We start from the raw sequence: 21,496 nt of genomic DNA on the forward strand, positions 1-21,496 counted from the left end.
GCAGCAATGTAACTGCCAAGCGACTGCTTGCTATATTAAACCTATAAAGTTTGTTTTTGCATTTATACATGCCAAATGACAGTGTAATAAGAGCACTTTAGATCTTCTGTGTCAAGTCATTATGTCAAACAGTTTTGAGTACAGCTCTGCTTCTTCTAAAATGATGCACCCTCTTCTCCTACAATGGGAACAGAGGAGAAAGAATACTGTTAACAGCATAGTTCTAGCCTTTATTTCTCTATATGTGGTAGTTTAAGATGCAAGTTTCAGAGCCCAATATAACACAGCTTTGCATGCAACTAGCACTGCAGCAAGTGCACAAAGTTACTTGTGCATCTTCTTTCTATACCTATAGGTGTTTTGCAGTGGGGAAAACTGCTAATTGCTCTAAACACATGCATCTCCCAATGGAGATGAGTAAGCCACACATCTGAAGTGTGGAAAGTGCATGTGCAATTCATTTGTACCTTCCCCTCAGGTATCTATCGCCAAATAATTGCATTCATCAAGAAATTTCAAGTTATTGAAAAGGTGCTGTGCGCACATTTGTAGCCATTCCTTTCAAGCCTGCAGGCAAAGGGCTGCATCTAAGACATGACTGAGCACCATTGAAAAGAAATGAAACCAATTAACCTAAGCATCGTTAAGCCTCATTGGTTTTAATGGACAGAGTTATTAACTAGCTTTGGAAAGGAAACAACCCAGAATCCTCTGCAACCCCTGGTTTTTAGAAAACAAAAGTTGCTTTAGGAATTGGGACAGCAGTAAAGAGCCAAGACCTCAGTATCTGATGAACCTTATCAATAAGTTAACCTTATTTAGTGATTAAGAACTACTGCTGTCCCAGTACTGAGCAACTAGTAGCTTGTAGTCTTACTCATACCTTAAGGTAGTCCTCTTGAGTTACAATGTTGCTCCTCAACCGGTTGTCTGGATTACACAGACATGACACCACTGTCTGTATGCTCCGGTCAACAGATTTCTAAAATAATTAAGTTTTATTAACTTTTTGTCATTGCCATATATTGTATGTACCCCAAAGGCAGAGCATAAAGTCATGTGTACCATGTCTTTTGCTGCAAGTTGGCAATGCCTTCAAAATCAAAGCCAACATATGTAGTCTTAGGGCAACCTTTCCAGTAGCTAGTCTGGGAGACAATAATGTAAACTAGGATATCAATTATTTCCCCAAGACAGACAATCCTTTGCCCAGACTGGATTTTCTAATTTTTGATAGGATACTGCTTCAATCTGTAACAGATTTTTTTTTCCTTAACCCATTTCTGCCCAGCCCACAGTTGTACACATTTGATCCCTGTTGCGTATATGCAGCATTGAGCAGAAATGGCTTAAGAATCAATCAAACTTACCAAATAATGATAATCATGTTGCTTTTTAAGAAGTGTTAATATAGGATCTCCATCAAAAGCCACTTTTGTTTATGACATTGCTCTAGCCCAAGCAACCAGGGGACAACAACATGGTTTTTAATAGCAATAATCTTTCTGCCTGGGGAAACTCTCTGCATAAGTTTGGACACAATGAAAGCAGCTTCTCTATTGCACTATTTATGAGCATACAATATAGGATGCCAAGGGCAATGTTCAGTATACTACAAGCAGCAATAAAATTGATCATCTGGCCAAGGGAAAAATCTAAAATGTCATGCTCCATTAAGAGCTTCTAACACCTTTAAGATGTTAGCGCTATTTTTAATTGAGTCCAGATATTAAAGTGTAAAATACTCATTTAGAGCCTGATACCATCCTGGTTGGATGTTAAATTTCACCTTTTTTAGATCTTCCAGGAATAGTTTTGGTCTTGCTTAAGGTTTAGCTTTCCCTTTATGGTTGAGCTCCAGGATTAAACCTGGTTTTCTGTCTCTGCAATTTCACTGTTTTGGACCTTGGGTAAATTTGGTCAATTGGGTTACGGTGTTATCTGTTCCTTGCATTCTCTTAGAAACTATTTCTACCCAATGGTGGATGCCAAGCATGTCTATGATCAGTCCTTGGTTACAGCACCCAATAGCCTGTCTACACTTTTGTTAGGGTTCTAATTTGTTATGATTTGATTACTATATTTGAGCATTCTTGACCTGCACTCTTATCTTTAATTACCTCAAGGATATTGGATCTCTTCTTGCCTATTGTCCTAAATTAACCCAATTTTTTTAATTCAACCAATGGAAGATAAGCAGCATTATGTACACTTCATACTTTAGTGATCTTTCCTTCCCCCCCACCAAGCAGGCTCCTCATGCATTTCCCAATATGAAGAGAATCTCCAAAGAAAGTGTGTACCTTTTGTGGGCTGTTTCCACAGGACTGAGTAGCCTCAACCATAGAACATTCTGCTTGTTCAGTTCCTACATCTATTTCACCACCATAATTCACTGTGGTGTATGCCTGTGTAAGGTATGAAGTTTAGGAGTCAGTACAAGTGAACATTGTTCATCTTAAGAGAAAAATGCAGCACGAAATGAACTATATGAAAGCTAGTAACAGAAGCAATCCAGATGTACTTCTCTGTTAACTATTATTCCATCATGTCCATTTGTAAGCTGTCTATACTCCCCCAACCAACTAAAATGCAGAGGATGTCTGGACAGGCATTCTAGTTGTCATAAGGAACAATGTCACGCTGAGTACAACACCCTGACCTTTCCCAGTACCTTTTCTTTATCAACTCTGAGAATCATCCTACAGTTAAAACCAGTTCAAATGTACCCTTGTGCTAGTAGCTGTAACTGAGGACAGAGGTCTGAGGTGTAAGCAACCACTTTATTTACATAACTTAACTGACATTTAACTTCATGTTGATTAGAATAAAAATATAAAGCTACACAATTACTGCAAGTCTGTCCCATTGTGTATATCTGTACACTTTAGGAAGTCAAGTGTAAGGCAGGAGAAAGACTAAAATGCCAGGAGCTGCTCCAGCTCTCTTATCTTCCATCTTTGCACTTAGAGAAAAGGAGCGCTTTTGCTCTTTCAGGAGTAGGGAGACTGCAGACGACATTAAGGAGAAAGCATCTTGTATCTCTCCAGGCAGAGATAGCAGCACACCTCAGTAACCACATGCGCTGTGATTGGTAAGTGCACTAGAGTGTTCACTGAAGCAGAAGTGAGGAAGACAGGATTTTACATGTGAAGAGCTGATACTCCTGAACAAGTCACTAGAAGCAGTACTTTGACATATTGATAATATAGCTTTGCTTCACTGCTGAAGCAGACAGGATAATATAGCATCCAAGTTCTATACTGCATTGTTAATTGAACTGTTCCCGACTTCAGGCACATGCAATTTAGACAATTAACACTTTAACAAGATGCAATCAAGCACAGAATACAATTGCTACATGAAAGGTGTGTGGACTTTTGAGTAGCAATTTTTAAGAACTATATAGGTATACGTGTCTCCTGGGGAACAACTGCCCCCCCATGGATACCAGAAACCAAGTGCTATCTCTCTACCTCCGTGCCCCCACCCGGCATTGCTTGTTACAAAGCAATCAGTATCCTGCTTGTTCAGGAAGCTTCCTATTAATGTTTTGAGTCTAGCATGCAGGCTCTGGCTACTTGACTGTACAAGCAAGACACCTACTGCTTCACCCAGCTGTAAACAAGAATGAAGGTAATGGGCACACACACACACCCCCAACCCCTGGATCCACGGATATGTGAAACTGCAGATATTGAATCCACTGATATGGGAGGGTGCCTGTACTGTTATCTTTTCTTGTTTATTAATGTTATTATATGGGCACTGCCTACAATCCAACAACAAGCAATACAAAGAGAAATTAGAGAATTCACATACCAATTCTTTGTAAAGTATTATACCACCAGGTGGAATGGACACGGAGAGATCAACAGCAAATAGTATTAATGCTAGGCATCTTCTTTTCAATCCCTTTCATCATAATCCCTGGCATGGAATTTGCTTTTTTTGACAAACACTAAAGTTTTCCAAATATCTCATTCTAAATAGAACTTTCACATCCCACCAGCTACATTTATAGAGAGGAGATGTAGCCTTAAAATGGTTTCCCAACACATGGAGAAATACAATATTAGATCTTTGGTGCTGCCTACTCCTCAGACTTCAATACAAATGAACTGCTCTTCAACAGAAGTGAAAACAGATCATTTTCCTTGTACAAATCAGATCTTTCTGCCTTGATGGCTCTTCACATTTTTAGGAGACCCCTCCTAGCCATGTTTTAAACTCACTGTTGCAGCCCATCCTCCTAAATGGCATGGTTACGAATGATCCCCTTCTTCCACAAAACTGTACCTGCCAGCCCAGAAATTTTTGAAAGATGAGGTACTATGTGGTATTGAACACAGAATTAATACCCTGCCTGCAGACTTACATTCTACACATACAAATTAAAGGAAGCCAAGATCCTTAGCAGGTCTTTGCCCCAACTGTCATATGTTACAGTAGCCAACAGACACTAGGCAAAGCCACAGAAAGAGCTCTGCAAAAAATTCCTGACATACATTCACTCTACGCCACTGTCTTTATGAGCCAGCCAAGTCTCTTTGCCTGCACTTTTTCAGATTAGTAGTTATTTTACCACTGTTTAAAATATGGCCTAAAATGGAGAAGTGGGCTTGTCTAATTCCTTAAGTTCAGTTGCTACTGAATTTTAACAGACTCCATAATTCTTACGATACAAGCTTTTATGAACTGAGAGCTGGTATGCCACAGCACATAAGGGTAGAGTTGTTTATTAGTAGATTAGTATTCTATTACCTTTTCTAGAAAAAGAACATGCACAAGTTTTGACCCACACGGCTTCTCTGCCCCACCACGTTATTTCCAATGCCTAGTGAAACTCTGGGCGATTCAGCAGTGCCATACCTCCCACCCGAACAGGGAGAAGCGGAGCTATTTAATATATACTAACTGAAGTCAGGAAGTGCACAAGTGGCAGCAAAGCAGACCAATCAACAACTCAAAAGAGGTATGATTGTGGCTTTTTGGAAGCAGTTACATTGAGAGACTGGAAAAAGATCTTTTAGATTTAATTCTACAAAATTTGTCACTGCGGAGTAAAAACATTGAGAAGTATTTTCAACATTGATAAATATTTCCCTTCACTCAACGTACCTTCCTTGGTCAAGGTGAGAGATCCATTTATGTTCAGTGCATGCAAGTCAGTAGAATAAACTGTTAAAGATGAGCTGACAAGTCATAGAGGGCCAAAATACTCATAATACAATGATTAAAATTTTAGTTATTGAACTTGAAACACAATCTTAATACTTGGTTTTTTAAATAAAATATATCCTTAAAAACTGGTGGTGTGCCTTGATAATTTTTGCACCCTGTCAAGTCTGATGAGATGAATTGCTGCCCAAGTTCCTCTACCTTAATGTAACTAAGTATATGCATATGGAATAAATTACATGCTGCCCCAACCCTGATACCACCCTCATCCCTTCCTCTCTCCTTTGCCCATTTTAGATTATAAACCCTTGAGGACAGGCACCCATCTTTTCTACTGCACACCAATAGTGCTGTAGAAAATTACAAATAACCCTGAAGTGTCCCTGAAGAGAGAATTTATCATTCTCTCACACCATCTCAAGTTTCAGCAATGATAACACAGGCCTACAAAATTGAGGGTCAGAAAAGTTTTTCCTAAACTTTATGGTGGTTTGATATGAATTTGGGGTGCCAATTCAAAAAATGGCATTCGTTTTGCCCTATCATGTCTAGTTTTGGAGTTACAGTATAGCCTCATTAGTGAATGGTTCAAGCAGCTTCCTCATGAGGAAGCAACAGTGTAGGCTTCCTCAAGAGGAAGCTGCTTGAACCGTTCACTAAAGAGGCTATACCTTGTCTCCAAAACTAGATGTGACAGGGCAAAACAGATACCATTTTTTGAATCAGCACCCCAAATATACCCAGGAATTGGTGTAACGTTTAAGGAAGCAAAATGTGTGTTGGCCTGTGTAATCTAATAGTTGAAAACACACATACCCTGTTCTATTATTACACTTCATTTTCCTACTAATATATAAAATACAGATAAGCTTAAAATTTCACCATCCAACATTGAATTTTCTTCTTTCTAGACAAAGTTCTGCTCCTCCCTTTCAAAAAACACTGCACTTTTTGCTGCTGTCAAGTGGTGCATCAACTGTTCGTGCAAGTTCTCTAAATATCGTGACAGGCTTCCAATGCGTCCGAGGAATTCAAATTGCCATGAGCAGAGTAATCCAACCTCCTCTCCCCCGAACTAGTGCAAGTTCCTTGCGCCAATTCCCAAGTGTTGCAATCACGCTGGAAAGCAAGTTCACAGCCACATGGGAGCAAGCTAGCATCAGACCTGTGCCTGGAGAAATTTGTGCCAGCCCGGCACAGGGTGCTGGAGAGAATTAGTGGGAGGGCAGAACGGAGGTGGGGAGGGGGTGTTTCGGGGCAGTGGGAGGGCAGCCCAGGGGGCAGATTGTGCCCAGGGAGGCAGTGGGACCAGTTGCAGCAGTGCAAGCAGGATCCTAACCCCCATTCTGACCAACATAACACGGGCCTTTTGGATTTGCGCCAACAAAAATGCAAGCACAGAGTAGCCCCATAGAGTCGGGCATAGAATATAATCCCCTTCCCCGGAGTTGCGCTCCAACCTGCACTGGATTCAGCACAGGCTAGTCAGCCTGCCTGTTCCAGTGCAAGTTAGGATTGGACCCCAAAAGGTATAATGCATTTTAAATAAATCTCAGTTTTGTATTTTTGGCATATTCCTTTAGCAGCAGTGTTTGCTCCCCAAAATGGAAAAGGTATGCTTTTTTAGTCTTTACTTTCATCATAAAACCAATTACCATCCATATTTAACACATTTAACAAAATCAGTACTGAGGGCAATAAAACATGTGAATCCTTTTTGGTCAACTTGTTAGTAGTTTAAATACATAAAATATTGCTTTCCTACCGGAGGCACAATATAATTTCTGGGTTCTCCAGGAGGCCATTGAGGTGGAACCTTAAAAATCAAAGTACATTAATATGGCAGTTTTTAGTGGAGCATATTCAAACATTCAAGTTGAATTACTAAGTTTCAAAAAGCACAGAAATAAAAGCAGATTTTAAAGAGCCTCTGCTTTCTTAGTATTTGCCAAGTTTATGGAAACCAGTTAATGACAAACCATTTACACAAGGCAGGATACAATTAAATTCTCTAGTGTCACCTCTTAGATCAAATTAGATATTACATAGACCAGTGTTCCCAAACTTTTCAGCACTGGGACCCTTCTAAAAATAGTTATTTTACCAGCCACTCAAGCCTCTGTAGCTGTAATGGTGATTGGGCAACAGTGCTCCACCCCTGCTCCACCACCACCACCCCTGAGTAGCAGCATGTATAACCTTTGATGCACATAGCCTAATCTGACCTGTCAGTTTTGTGACCGAACAAATATTTGGTCATGATCCACTGGTGGGTCCTGGACGCAAAGTCCAGGAACTATAGACAAAACTCTTCCAGTTTGTCTGACAAATACAATTGCGTGGGGGGGGGGAGAACAGGAGAGAAACACAGCAGCAGCTGGGGTTGAGAGATTTAATGGAAGATTCCCCCCCCCCATTAGACCAATCACAATGGGGTAAAGTACCTCTGATTCAGATAGGAACCATGGCATAACCAACATGCTAAAGCACCCCATCTGGCTTCAACCAGACAACTCAAACAGATCATAATTATGTAGTGCAGTATTTCTCAGTCTTTGTCCTGATATACCAGTTTGCATGGTCCAACTATTGGCAGTACCACCAGAAGTAAATGATGATGAAGTCATCACCAGCTCCAGGCTGGAGGTCACAGGCAACATGACAAACACCAGAAAGAGGCTCAAGGTGGGGGGGGGGCTTTTTCAAGTGCATGATACTGTGTGCTGGAACTCTGCCTGCCAAACCAAGCAGAACCTTCCACCTCTATTTGTTGTGTCATGGTCTCATTGCCGGGCAGCAGGTGTCCGGGAGTGCCACACGTACAGCCAAACTCCACTTCACGAACCACTGGAGGCATTCATACCACTGGCTGAGAAACACCGATCTAATGTTTCCTGTACATAAGCATATCACTATCAGAATGACAGTGAAGAGTTACAAAAAACATATGAACCATTTTCTTCTTGCTCACTGTAGCAACCATCATCAATCCAACGTATAGTCAGAAACGAACATTTCAATTTTACCTCCACATCAAAAACCTAGAATTAAAATATCTTCACACAAACCTGATAGTTGTAAGTTGGCTGGTATCCTACAGGAACTTGCTGCTGAATTAGTAAAGCTGGTGAGCCATATGGGTATGCCTGAAAATACAAAGCTACAGTTAGACAAGTTTTTTTCCATTCTTAGTAAGACAGGTAACACTTAAATTAGAACAGAAGGCGTCAGAAGACTAATTATGAGGTTTGTCAGTATACCCTTGTGAGGCTAAAACTCACAGGCAAGAACCTAGGTTCAGTTCATAAGAAGCTTCCTTATAACATCAGGTCATTGTTCTGCCTAGGTGAGTATTGCCAGGCTGGCAGAAATTCTTTAGGGTATAAGATAGGAATGCCCTTCCTGAAGATGCCACCAAATGGACCTGGAACCTCCTGCATGCAAAACAGATGCTCTGTCAAGGAACTACAGTCCCCACTTTGGGGAGTTAGGACACTTTAACTGCATCAGACACGCAATGTTTGAAGTAGAAGAGGATTTTTCTACAAGTCTGACTGCAAAGCATACTTTGCAGTATACTTTTGCAAAGTACAAAACACAATGCCACAACAATGTTCCTCTTAGTTTCTGTAAGCTTACAGATATCCTTGTTTCAGCATATTCAAGCAATATGCTTATTCCAAGGACCATTTCCCAAGTTTCCATATACAAGTGTCCCATTTTATTTTGTTCTCTCCTAACAGAGCAGCAGAGGGGGCTTAAAATGGTACAAAACTGTGGCATGGATGCTTTAGCTCTTTGTCTTCCACATTTCCCACACCAACTACAGGGCTCCCCCCACCAGTGCATAATTTTTATTGAAAAAATATACAGGCTTTCAAAGGAAGGCTTTTCCCAGTAAGTAGTGCACAATCAGGTGGAAGCAAAGAGCTAAAGCTCCCCTACCCCTTCCTTACAGCAATAAAAAGCCACATAAGGTAACTATAATTTTGATAGTATCAACTCATTTCAGTTACTTCATACTGTACTTTTTATTCTTAGTACAAGGAATCAAAATCTGTACTTCTCTAAACAATTTTTATGAACTGCAGTCAATGACACTCCACCATTTTGCATTGGCTATTCAATTAATACAGGATAAAATATCTGACAGCATCTTGAAGCCTACGCAGATCAGTTGCTGGAAGGTTCCAAGACAATACAGCAGAGTATCAGGCTATTTAACCTCCACTTTGGAAATATAGTGTGGGTGTGCGCATCATAAAGTACTACTGTTGAACAGTAAATGCAGCAGGTTATAAGTTTAGAGTCACCCTGGGCACTTACGACTCACGTTGTCATTCTTAGTATTTAGGATTTATATTATTGATATTAAACATTGTTAAGAGCCAGCACAGTGATAGTGAGACCAAGACAGGAATTCCCCATTTTAAATCTCATCTCTACCATAAGTTCATAGGGTGACCTTAAGACAAGCCACTCCACTCTGCCTCAGTTCCCTGGTTGCAACAGGGGAAAAAAAAGAACATAAGAACAGCCCCACTGGATCAGGCCATAGGCCCATCTAGTCCAGCTTCCTGTATCTCACAGCGGCCCACCAAATGTCCCAGGGAGCACACCAGATAACAAGAGACCTGCAACCTGGTGCCCTCCCTTGCATCTGGCATTTTGACATAGTCCATTTCTAAAATCAGGAGGTTGCACTGGAGTACACATCATGGCTTGTAACCCATAATGGATTTTTCTTCCAGAAATTTGTCAAATTCCCTCTTAAAGGCATCTACACCAGATGCCATCACCACATCCTATGGCAAGGATCCACAGACCAACCACACGCTGAGTAAAGAAATATTTTCTTTTGTCTGTCCCAACTCTCCCAACACTCAATTTTAGTAGATGCCCCTTGGTTCTGGTGTTATGTGAGAGTGTAAAGAGCATCTCTCTATCCACTCTGTCCATCCCCTGCATAATTTTGTATGTCTCAATCATGTCCCCCCTCAGGCGTCTCTTTTCTAGGTTGAAGAGGCCCAAATGCCATAACCTTTCCTCATAAGGATGGTGCCCCAGTCCAGTAATCATCTTAGTCACTCTCCTTTGCACCTTTTCCATTTCCACTATGTCCTTTTTGAGATGTGGCGACCAGAACTGGACAAAATACTCCAGGTGTGGCCTTACCATCGATTTGTACAACAGTACTATAATATTAGCAGTTTTGTTCTCAATACCTTTTCTAATGATCCCAAGCATAGAATTGGCCTTTTTCACTGCCACCGCACATCGGGTCGACACTTTCATCAATCTGTCCACCACCATCCTCAAGATCTCTCTCCTGATCTGTCACAGACAGCTCAGAACCCATTAGACCAGGGTTTCTCAAACTTTGAGGGAGCTTTACCCTCTCAGTAAGTTCCTGCGTGGGGCGGCCTAGGGCAGTGATGCAATTCCCAGGATCGTGTCGCTAAGGGGGTGACAAGGGGGTGCTTATGTCTTACTTTGCATGATGCTGGGCTGCAGCAGGCTGCAGGAAGTGTGGGGAGCCCTGCACAGTGCTCCCCGACACTTGGAACCTGTAAAAGAAGCCGGCACAAAGCACTTCCATTTTGCAAGAGGTGCTTTGTATGCCAAGAGAACGCTACCTTTGGGGTCCTGGCTTTCAGCTTCCTACCTAATAGCATAAATTTAGCCTCCAGAACCTCCCAGCTACACTTCCCCACGTTGTTGGGAGTCGACCCGCACTACAACCGCTACCTCTTCCCCAGCACTATCTACCAGCCTGTCTAGACAAGAAGTCATGTCCACAACCTTCACGCCAGGTAGGCAAGTTGCCATGCAGTTCTCACATCTGTCGCAAACCCCCCATTACAAGAAGCCCGACCCCCCTCCTGCCGAGGAGTATCCCGAGTGCGTTTGGATACAGGCCCATCCCCTAAAAAGGGGTCCCCCCCTAGGGGATCGCCTCCCTCCTCTCCAGGATGACATCCTCCAGCCCTGAGACTTCCCAGCAAGACCGCTGTTGCTCGCCTGAGGGTAAGATGAAGCCTAATCGTCCCTGGAAGTCTCCCCATGGTCCTTCTCTGCTTGCCTCTGCTTCTGCAGGTTGGCCACCAAGGTTTCAAGGCGGCAGACACGTTCCCTGAGTCCCTGGAGCTCCTTGCACTGATGACACACCCATGACACGCTCCAGAGGCATATAATCATACATGTGGTATGGAACTTCCATAATATAAGAAATATATATTATACAATACTTGAGTGTTCCATATATTCTGAGTATTATTTCCATAATAATTATGGAACTTCCATAATATAAGAAGTTCATCAAGATAACGCATTTGAAGCTCTTTGAATACTCAGAAAGCCCTCTGCAGGTGTATTATACAACAGCAGTAGTAGGAAACTACCATTACAGTAGCAGGCCAGTAACACAGCCAACCTTAATTAGACTAGTACAGTGTTTCACAAACTGTGGATCAGGACCCACTAGGTGGGTTGCAAGCCAACTTCAGGTGGGTCCTCATTCATTTAAATATTTTATTTTTAATATATAAGACTTGATGCTACCATGGTGTGTGACTGCATTTGAGGAAATGTGACAGTTCTGTACTTGTGTACAGCCTGCACTACAGGCTACTATGAAGATGCTTTTTACTCCTGGGTCAGTGTGGGTAGGATTACAGCCTAGGATTGTTAAAAATTTCCCTGCTTGATGATGTCGCTTCTGGTCATGACATTACTTCCGGCGGGTCCCGATAGATTATCATTCTAAAAAGTGGGCCCGGGTGGTAAAAGTGTGAGAACCACTGGACTAGTAGATTATATTCCATAATTTTAGTTCTTTGAACACTTGAAAATTTAGCATTTACAGCAATCTGAATCCCAGGCTATAAAACTCCAGGTAGCATTAGGTGATTTAAGATACTAGAATCTAATCCAATTAAAACAATTTGTCAGTAACCTGAAGTAATCTCACCGAAGAGTACTGTTTAGTATTACAAAAGCTCCCATGCATACAAGCAGGTTAAGGTTCAAGGGGCTATCCTTAAGTACTTCATCACCATTATTGGCAGCCCCAATCAGTCCTTTAGAGGGGCCTTTTAAACGGCCTTAAGGCACAGGAGGATCTTCAGTAGATATCACCAGACAGCAACTGGACTGGAGTCATTTAAAGCCTCTCTGGATCCATTTCTGGAGATCCTGTGTTCTACCTGATTTGCTGGAAGCCACTTCAGTTCTACTCTGGACCCCACAGACCTCTGGCAGCAATAGGCTTAAGACTAAAAAGAAGGGTGGTCTAGAACACAGCCTTAGTGCAGGTGCAAGTCAAGAGGCAGCAAAGCTCCTGTTGCATCTGCTGCTTCAGAGAAGGTTGAAAGTCACCAGGTTCCTCCTCCAGCCTTTGCTGAGGTGGCTTCCCCAAGTCTCAGCGCTGACTCCCCTTCCTGTAGAGGGCCGGCCACCAGTAGCCTGCAGTTCTTTGCCCCACCAACCTTACCACACCAAACTTACCACAGGTTAGCTGCAGGTCTTTTAAAACCAAATTAAGAGCAATTCTGAATTCCCTGACCAGCCATATACAGATCTTGAGCATTTGTTACTTGAAAGAAGGGGAGCTTTTGCACTCCACTCCCACCCAGAAAAGCTTACCTGAACATACTGTGTTACAGGACTCATCATGGCTGGAGGTTGCATATAGGTTTCTTGGTTACTCCAAACGCTATGGAACTGAGGTGTGGGTGAATTAATAAGCACTGGTCTGGGTGGCACATGATAGGCACCTGAGGAAACAAAAGAAGAATCTTACAAAGAACTTCCATACATTTTTATAACTCACAAAAGACTTTTATCCCCCCTCAAAAATTTGCAATGCTAACAATGAAATATTTTACCACTCGTGGATGGGAAAGTTCAGTACACAATGCCACAAAGACTTACCTGGAGGCTACACTGGACTCTACTGAGGTTGACTTACCTGGGGGCCATGCCGAACCCTACAGAGGTTGCGCTAGGCCAGCTGCCCACTCCATGGAACTCCCCACACCTCAGAACACCTTCCAGATGTTACTGGAAGTGGCTTCCAGTCACATCCTGGAGGCTCCGAGGTGTGGGGATGCATCTGTAGATGATGGAATCCATGGATACCAAGGGTCCACTGTATACAATTTTACTAAGAGAGACACCATTGTACAAACTAGTAGAGTCCATCTATACTACAGCAAACTATATCAAGTTGGCTATGAATTAAATTTTCCTTCATTTTGACAATCAGATAAACCTTACTCACATAAGTTTGGGTGCTTCCTTATCGCAGGTCCTAGTTTGAGTTTCTTCCCGTGGAAGTTTATTTGTGACTGAAAAGAGAAAGTTTGATCCATATGTTTTCTAAAGTGACAACATATAGGCCAGTTGGTTAAATTAAAATCAGTAATGCAGAACAGACAGCACACATGTGCAACTGTTTTTGAAACTGATTATATTCATTTCTGTTGTGTGAAATGGCATACAATATTATGGTGGGTATGGTTCAGGCATACATACATATTACAGTACGTCTGGTCCAACGGTAGAGCCACTGTTAAGCCTGAAGACAAAATCTTAAGGTTGCCAGTTCAAGATCACCGGAAGCTTCTGTGTGTGACAAGACCTCAAAGCTGACAAGTTTAACTGAGGTCGAGTGTGAGACAAGAGACAGAAGGGCTGCTGTTTGTCAGCATGGGAGGAGAGACTGCCAAAGTGATGACCAGACAGAAAAAGATCCATCTGGAACATAGTGTGTTCTTGAAAGAGAGAACTTCTTTGTCTATTGTAGAAACTCCCTTAGGGGTTTAGAGAAAACCTGCTGATGTAAAGCACCTTGAATAGAGTCAAAGGAGTATTCCAATGACCTAGAAAGGCAGTACAATAATACTATTATTATTATGTTAAAGTTTTTGCAGCATCAAACTGAAAGAGACGCAGGTCAAAGCCTCAAACTGGTACTCAAAACTAGTCATTTATTGATATATAGATTGTTCAACATGTTTCAGTAAGACACATACTTCACACTCAAGCTTTTTTCCCCTTAAACACAGGCAAGAACCAAGGTTGACCAATTTCTCAGATGAGGAACAAGACTAAGCAAAAATATAGTTTGATGTGTGAACATCTGTCTGGCAAGGAAAGAATCTTCACTCATTGGGAAGGAAAAAGGAAACCTTGGAAAAAATACTTAGCTTGTCTCCTAAAAGGTTAGCTGACTCACAAGTATCTTCCATTCCAAAACAAGGGCTTTAAAGTGTTAAGTTGAACTCCTTTCCTTATAACATTGAATTTTCAGACATGAATAACTGGCTATACAAAAGGAAAGTCCAAGTTAACTTACTTCCACTATTTTCTGTACATCTACGTTGTCCAGAAAGGATACAAATCCATATCTACAATGACAAGTCAAAGTTAGGTGCAATAATTCCGCAACATATTACACTAAAATCACTATCCATTTAGCTTCATATACCAGAAGAATAAAGTAGTATCTAGATAAGTAGAATTTCAAGCCATAAATGCATCATCAAGGCAGAGGACAACAAAATGGCAACAGTTACATTTCTGAAGGTTGTGGAGATAGAACTCTCAAACAAGATGGCCACTTCTAATAATCCTGAATGTATTCCATTGAGATAAGGAACAATAGATTAATGTCTCAACAAAATGGAAGTCTTAACTTCCAGGTGGTAAGGGACTTAGAAGACATATTTCATTATGCCACACAAAGCTAATCTTTGCAACACAGAGGAAACACTAGGTTGCTCGAATGCAAAATGACAATTCATCCCATTCCTTTCCAGCAGTAATTTCAGCCCCCATGACTCCTTAGTGTCTAATGCAATTGATTAGAAATGTGCTACATTTTAATCGAAACTTCCAGCTTCAGCTATCATTTCATTAATATTTACATCAGTTGAAAGCATTTTATGCAGCATGAAGAATAAGACAGTTGTTTCCTGTTCCAAAGAGACAATAGCTGCCCACTGGGAGGGGATGCTCTGCAGGGATGCAATAGGTTGTTCCCTTCCTGCTAAACATAAAAGAGAACCACAACCACTTCTAGAGATGTGCTTTTATCATCCAGTTACCAGGTGTTATCTTTCAGTCACTGGTTCTTCAGAGTCATCACTGCATTTGTTTTCTACAGACAGGATGTTAAAACTGGAAGAGCAAGGTCATCTAGTCCAAACCCTTGCTCAGTCCACCCCTGATAAAGCATCTCTGACAGCTGGCCAGTCAGAGTTTTAACGGAAACATGAAGTTACCAAGATGTACCAATTTAGTTACAAACAGTTGATCTCTCTCTCTCTCTCAAACTGTGGGTCAGGACTCTCTAGGCAGGAGGTCTGGTCTAGAGGGTAGAGCCTCCGTCTGCCTGAAGATAACATCCACAAGGTCACCAGTTCGAGGCCACCGGCACCGTGCGACCTTGGAGCAGCTGACAAGCTGAAGCCGAGCAATTCCATCTGCTCTGAGCGTGGGAGGATGGAGGCCAGAATGTGAAGCCAGATCGGAATGAAACACCTTGAATATAGCCGTTCTTGAAAGAAAGAACCTTCTTTGAAATTGTAAAAATCCCTATTTAATAGGGATTTAATAAAGCCTGCCTATGTAAACCGCCTTGAATAAAGTCTTGAATAAAGACCAAGAAAGGCGGTATATAAATACCTGTTATTATTTATTATTATTATTAGGTGTGTCATGAGCCAATTTCAGGTGGGTCCCCATACATTTCAATATTTTATTTTTAATAGACTTGATGCTACCATGGTATGTGACCGCAATTGGCGAAATGTTACAGAGCTATACTTTTAACAAGCTACTATGTATATTCTTTGAACAATGGTAGTCAATGGGACTTACTCCTGGGTAAGTGTGGTAGGATTGCAGCCTAGGATTGTTAAGAATTTTCCTGCTTGATAATCTCACTTCTGGTCATGACATCACTTCCAGTGGGTCCTGACAGATTCTCATTCTAAAAAGTGGGTCCTGTTACTAAATGTGCTAAACCACTGCTCTAAATGATAATCAAACCTAGCCTCCTACATGTTTCAGTCTATCAAAGTGGGAATGTGCATCCAAGCTTATGTGAAAATCTATCCTAAAAGGAAAGCTATTATCTGTAGTTTACCTTTCATGCAACCAGGAATCAAGCAAGACTCTACCAGTAGGTAAAAAATCTCTAGCCTCACTCTAGCATTAGGGTTGTACCTATTCAGACGCAAGCACAACACAAGTACACCCACAATTTCAAAACTAATGCTCCAGCTGTAACTGACTGAACTTGAGTCATTTAAGTTTAAGGCTCAATTGTGTAGTTCAAGTTTCAGCTCTGGCACCATAACAAGACAAGTTTCAAACCATACTGGAGAACATGCAAGCTTTGCACTTTTTATTGCAGTTAGACTACCAGGGTTTGAGCAGTACAAATGGATTAGAGTTAAACTCATTTACCATTAACTGCTATCCCATGTTTAAGTAGCATGTTAAAGCAGTACAAATAAGAACCAGCAGATAATACAATTTGTAATCCATAGATCCATGTCATACTTAGTTCTCTTTTTACAGAAGAGGTAGGAAAGGCAGAAACAATATTAATGAGCAAAGAAAACATACTCAAGTTTCCTTAATTAGTCTAAAAGATTAGACTTTTAAAACAATGCTTTCATGAAATTGCTTTGCATTTAGTTTTTTCTAGATTCAGTTGGACACTACTAATTCCTTGTACAATATGATGAAAAACAAAGCTCTTCTATTCAAAATCTGTCAAGCAGCACTTTCTAGGTAATGCTTCAGAAACTTACAATTCCAACTCTTAATTAGCATGTACATAGTACTTTGTTTTCAAGAGTACATTACAAGACTGTCAAGACATATCCTTACAAGCACCTTGTAAAGGCAAATACTGTCCCAGATTAGACATGGAGTATCCCAAAGAGAAATGGGCTTGACAAGCCACTGAATTCATGGCAGAGACAACATACAGTCTAGAACATGGTTTCTCAAACTGTGGGTCACAACTTAATTGTTCATGGGTCCCGAAAGCTGAAACTGACAAGCTGATAGCTGAGAAGGAAAATGCATGAAGCCCTATGGAAAGTGAGCCACATTGCACATTTACTCACAAGCTGACAAATATCATAAGAACATAAAAACAGCCCCACTGGATCAGGCCATAGGCCCATCTAGTCCAGCTTCCTGTATCTCACAGAGGCCCACCAAATGCCCCAGGGAGCACACCAGATAACAAGAGACCTCATCCTGGTGCCCTCCCTTGCATCTGGCATTCTTGACATAACCCATTTCTAAAATCAGGAGGTTGCACATACACATCATGGCTTGTACCCCGTAATGGATTTTTCCTCCAGAAACTTGTCCAATCCCCTTTTAAAGGCATCCAGGCTAGATGAAAGTGGAGCTCAACAAACGCTGCACAAGGTAGCCTCCCCCCCCCCAAAGAATAAAAACTGAGGCTTGAACAGGTTAAGATGAACTTTTTTTTTCTTTTTAGACTTGTAAAGCTAAGTGGGTCCTGATAAGTGTGTCATTTTAAACAGTAGGTGGGTTCTGGTACCAATAGGTTTGGGAACCATTGCTTTATTGGAAAGGATAGTTGCTTTTTCCAGATCTCCCCCCCCCCCCCATAGTGGAGTCTCATTTCCTCTCCTCATCATTCTGGGGTTTTAATGCTATTTAGAGGGAAGCTTTGAATGTCAATCTGCTCAAACCAAAAAAGAAAAGATGAATTTAAAACTGATTTCACCCCAAATCACACTGAACTGATTTAAATGTAAGAGTTTAAATTGGACTGGTAGGTTGAGAATCTTACTAAATTTTGTTTTTCGGGGGGGGGGGGATTTGAGGTTATTGCAGGTTAGCTACAGAGATAATTCACTTGGTGGATCAGGGCTAGCTTGCGCATCTCGTCTCCCTTTATTTGTTTTACTTTATAATTATTTTAATTTGCTTGATGATGTCATTTCCAGCAGGTCCCGGGCAGACTGTCATTCTAAAGTGGGCCCTGGTGCTAAAGCATCTGAGAACCCACTGGTCTAGAGATACTTTCCCTTAAGACTTTATACTGCACTACTTAGTAGGTTCCTGTCTTAATGCTGATAGACATCTTTCTACCTACATAAGGTCAAAAGATATTCTACTTGCAGAAGAGATTAACTTGTTATGGTGTGAGACAATTCCAAAATATTGAGTAGTTAACATGTTTATCAGGACAGTCATCTTTACCCATCGTCTACTCACCCTTTGGATACACCAGTTCTATCCGTGATTATTTTCACTTCTTTAACAGTGCCATATCGTGCAAAGAAACTCCGGATTTCTGTCTCATCCATCTACAAACACAAAAGTTTCAGCACCATGATTTTCATGGCAAACTGCAAACTTCTTTAAGACAGCCTTAAAAAAAGTTACTTTTCCCAGCCTACACCAAACAGGAATATACTGCGGTTGCCTAACATTTTGAAAAAAGTTAAAATGACCCAACATGTTTTGTGTTCTATTTGATAAGAACCAAGACAAGAACAGCTATTTGGGTAAAATAAGGTAACATGAATACCCAGCCTCAATCACCAGAAGGAAGCAGAAGAGAAAGTGTGCTTGAGTGCCTTTAATGGGAGAAAGGTGAGGTATACCCTTATTAAATAGAGTAGATGGAGAAATGCTTGAATGAATTACAAAACATACTATCCTTCAAATACTTCTTAAAATCTGCTTTCATTTTTTTTTAACTGAGCAATATTGGAAACTCCAAAACTAAACTTCCCAATACAATAAGATCTTATTCTTTTAGGTGTCCAAGTACTAATGAGATATCCATTACTCCAAGGAAGGTTTTGTGATGAAGCTCTAACTGTAACATACTCTCCCCTAGTATAAAAAAGGCAAGTAGTTTAGAATGACTATTGGGAATAGAAGTACTTTCTATGGTCTCGAACTCAAGATTAGAGCTGTATAGAAGTTCAAAAACACAACATAATGAATGAAGTACATACTCTTATATCAATTCCTCCTACAAAAATTGTATTTGGCATGATTTTCCCTTCTGGGAGAACATATCCTTGGTTTGTTGCAGGTGCTGGAGCACTTTCATCCCTGGAAATACTTGTACTCTGGACATCTTGATTTGCAGAAGACTGCAACAAAAGTTTTATATATTATTATCACTGAGAATATTTACTATTTAGTCACTTAAGTCTTCTACCAAAACACATTTGAACCTCTTACCATGTAGGGTTGCAAAATACAGGACAAAATACAAACCACATTCCTGTAGACACTTTTAACAAATTGAAATTTTATATTAATCTGAAGCTTAAGTGGGAACTTAGATCTGGAAGATTCAGGTTCAAACCCCACTCAGCCATGAAGCTTCCTTGGGTGACCTTGGGTCAGTCACATCTCTCAGCCTCACCTACCCCATAGTGTTGTGGGGTCAAAAGAAGATGAGGAGCTATGTACACCTGCCAGAGCGCCTTGGAGGAGGGGAAGTATAAAGGTATGGAATACATAAATAAATCAGATTGCGTGGGGTCAATAAGGGAGTTATTGAAGGGTCTTTTATCTCTGCTTCAGTGGTGTAGTTAGTGAAGCAATTTTCAACTAGTGTGCCAGGAATGGTCTGCAGATATGCTGCAGAAGTTTGGGGGAGGCTCATTTAGTAATAGGGCCCTTGGGGAATTGGAGCCTCCCACCTACAGCACTGTGTGCCATGTTAATTGTTAAAAAACAATGATGTGCCTTGACTATTTAGTGGCTTGTCAGTATGCCCGGAGATGAAAAAGACTGGAAATTACTGAGTTAGTGCATTTGATACCTGGGGAGGATAGTTTTTTAACACCCCCTTTGTTCAGTGGCAGAAAGACAGGTCTCTCTCTCTCTCTCTCTCTCTCTCTCTCACACACACACACACACACACAGAGAGATAGAGAGAGAGCACACCCGCACTCTCCAGCAGAGAAAGGAAGTTGTTCCTCTCTTTCTCTCTCTCTCTCTCTCACTCACTCACACACACACAGAGCAAGTTGCTCCCTCCCCCCACACATAAAACAAGTTGTTCCCTCCCTCATACATACACAGTAAGTTGCTTGCTCCCTCCACCTCTCTCTCTCTCTCTCTCTCTCACACACACACACACACACTCACGCGCCCCAACAGCAGCCTCTGAAAATACCACTTCCTGGATGGGGGGCGCCAGGCGGCTACATGAAGCCAGGGTGCTCTGGCCCTCCCCTCCTGCTGCCGATGGCCCTCTGCTGTCCTCTCTCTGTCCCACCGAGACCGTCGCCAGGCGCACGCTTCACCTCCCGCCACGCGAAGCCAGGCCTCTTTGCAAAGCCCCAGACCGCCTGCCGCGCTCTCCATCAGCGCGATCAGTATTCGCACCACGCTATTTAGGACACGCACTGAGAGCCCAGTGGCAACTTCAGAGCCCAATCCTATGCCTGTCTGCTCACAAGTAAGCCCCATTATAGTCAATTATAGTCAATGGGGCTTACTCCCAGAAAAGTGTGGATAGGACTGCAGCCTTAAAGCCCAATCCTATGCCTGTCTACTCAGAAGTAAACCCCATCATAGGCAATGGGGCTTACTCCCAGGAAAGTGTGGAGAGGACTGCAGCCTTAGAGCCCAATCCTATGCCTGTCTACTCAGAAGTAAGCCCCATTATAGTCAATGGGGCTTACTCCCAGGAAAGTGTGGAGAGGACTGTAGCCTTAGAGCCCAATCCTATGCCTGTCTGCTCACAAGTAAGCCCCATTATAGCTAATTATAGTTAATGGGGCTTACTCCCAGGAAAGTGTGGATAGGATTGCAGCCTTAGACTCCAACCCTGGGCATGTCTACTCAGAAGTAAGCCCCTTAAGAGTCAATGGGGCTTACTCTCAGGGAACTGTGGATAGGACTGTAGCCAGAGGCCAATCCTCTGCATGTCTACTCAGAGGTAAACCCCACTGTAGTCAATGGGGCTTACTCCGAGGAAAGCGTGGACAGAACTACAGTCTTAAAGGCCCGCCCATTCCTCGCGGCCGTAAGGTGTACGTTCGCATCCATGGCGGCCTGAAGCCTCCCAGCACGTCGCCCGCCCCCTCCTCCCCCTCCCCAAGAAGGCTTTGCATCGCCTGATGGAGCTGCTCGCCCCTCCGCCACCCGCCACGGGCCAAGCCCGGTCCCCTCCCTCGAGCCCTGCAACAGTCCCCCTTTCGTTTCACGTGGCGGACACGCCACTCCGACGCTCTAAGCCTGGGAAGCCTCGACGCTCCAGGGCTACAGTCCTAGCCAC

General features: G+C 42.1%; 1 protein-coding gene across 1 annotated transcript; it reads right to left on the minus strand.

Moving 5' to 3' along the window:
• Nucleotides 1-124: 124 nt before the first annotated feature.
• DAZL (deleted in azoospermia like) lies at nt 125-19,346 on the minus strand. The gene is made up of 10 exons (XM_066631128.1): nt 19,212-19,346; nt 18,460-18,551; nt 14,540-14,591; nt 13,463-13,529; nt 12,826-12,956; nt 8,250-8,327; nt 6,947-6,997; nt 2,304-2,408; nt 884-982; nt 125-178 (listed from the first exon to the last, which is right to left on the minus strand). The coding sequence occupies exons 1-10, from the start codon at nt 19,248-19,250 to the stop codon at nt 125-127; spliced, it is 768 nt and encodes a 255-aa protein (XP_066487225.1). The 5' UTR covers nt 19,251-19,346.
• Between the last annotated feature and the right edge of the window lie 2,150 nt (nt 19,347-21,496).

The sequence above is a fragment of the Tiliqua scincoides genome, chromosome 5 (assembly GCF_035046505.1).
Source record: "Tiliqua scincoides isolate rTilSci1 chromosome 5, rTilSci1.hap2, whole genome shotgun sequence".
In the NCBI taxonomy this organism is placed as follows: Eukaryota; Metazoa; Chordata; class Lepidosauria; order Squamata; family Scincidae; genus Tiliqua; species Tiliqua scincoides.

Excerpts from the sequence above, each read along its gene's own strand:
- DAZL (XM_066631128.1), bottom strand. The coding sequence starts at position 19,250 with ATGCCAAATACAATTTTTGTAGGAGGAATTGATATAAGA. Across the intron at positions 13,530-14,539 it reads ATGTACAGAAAATAGTGGAA|TCACAAATAAACTTCCACGG; the intron begins GTAAGTTAACTT and ends TTCTCTTTTCAG. Across the intron at positions 12,957-13,462 it reads AAGGAAGCACCCAAACTTAT|GTGCCTATCATGTGCCACCC; the intron begins GTGAGTAAGGTT and ends TTGTTTCCTCAG.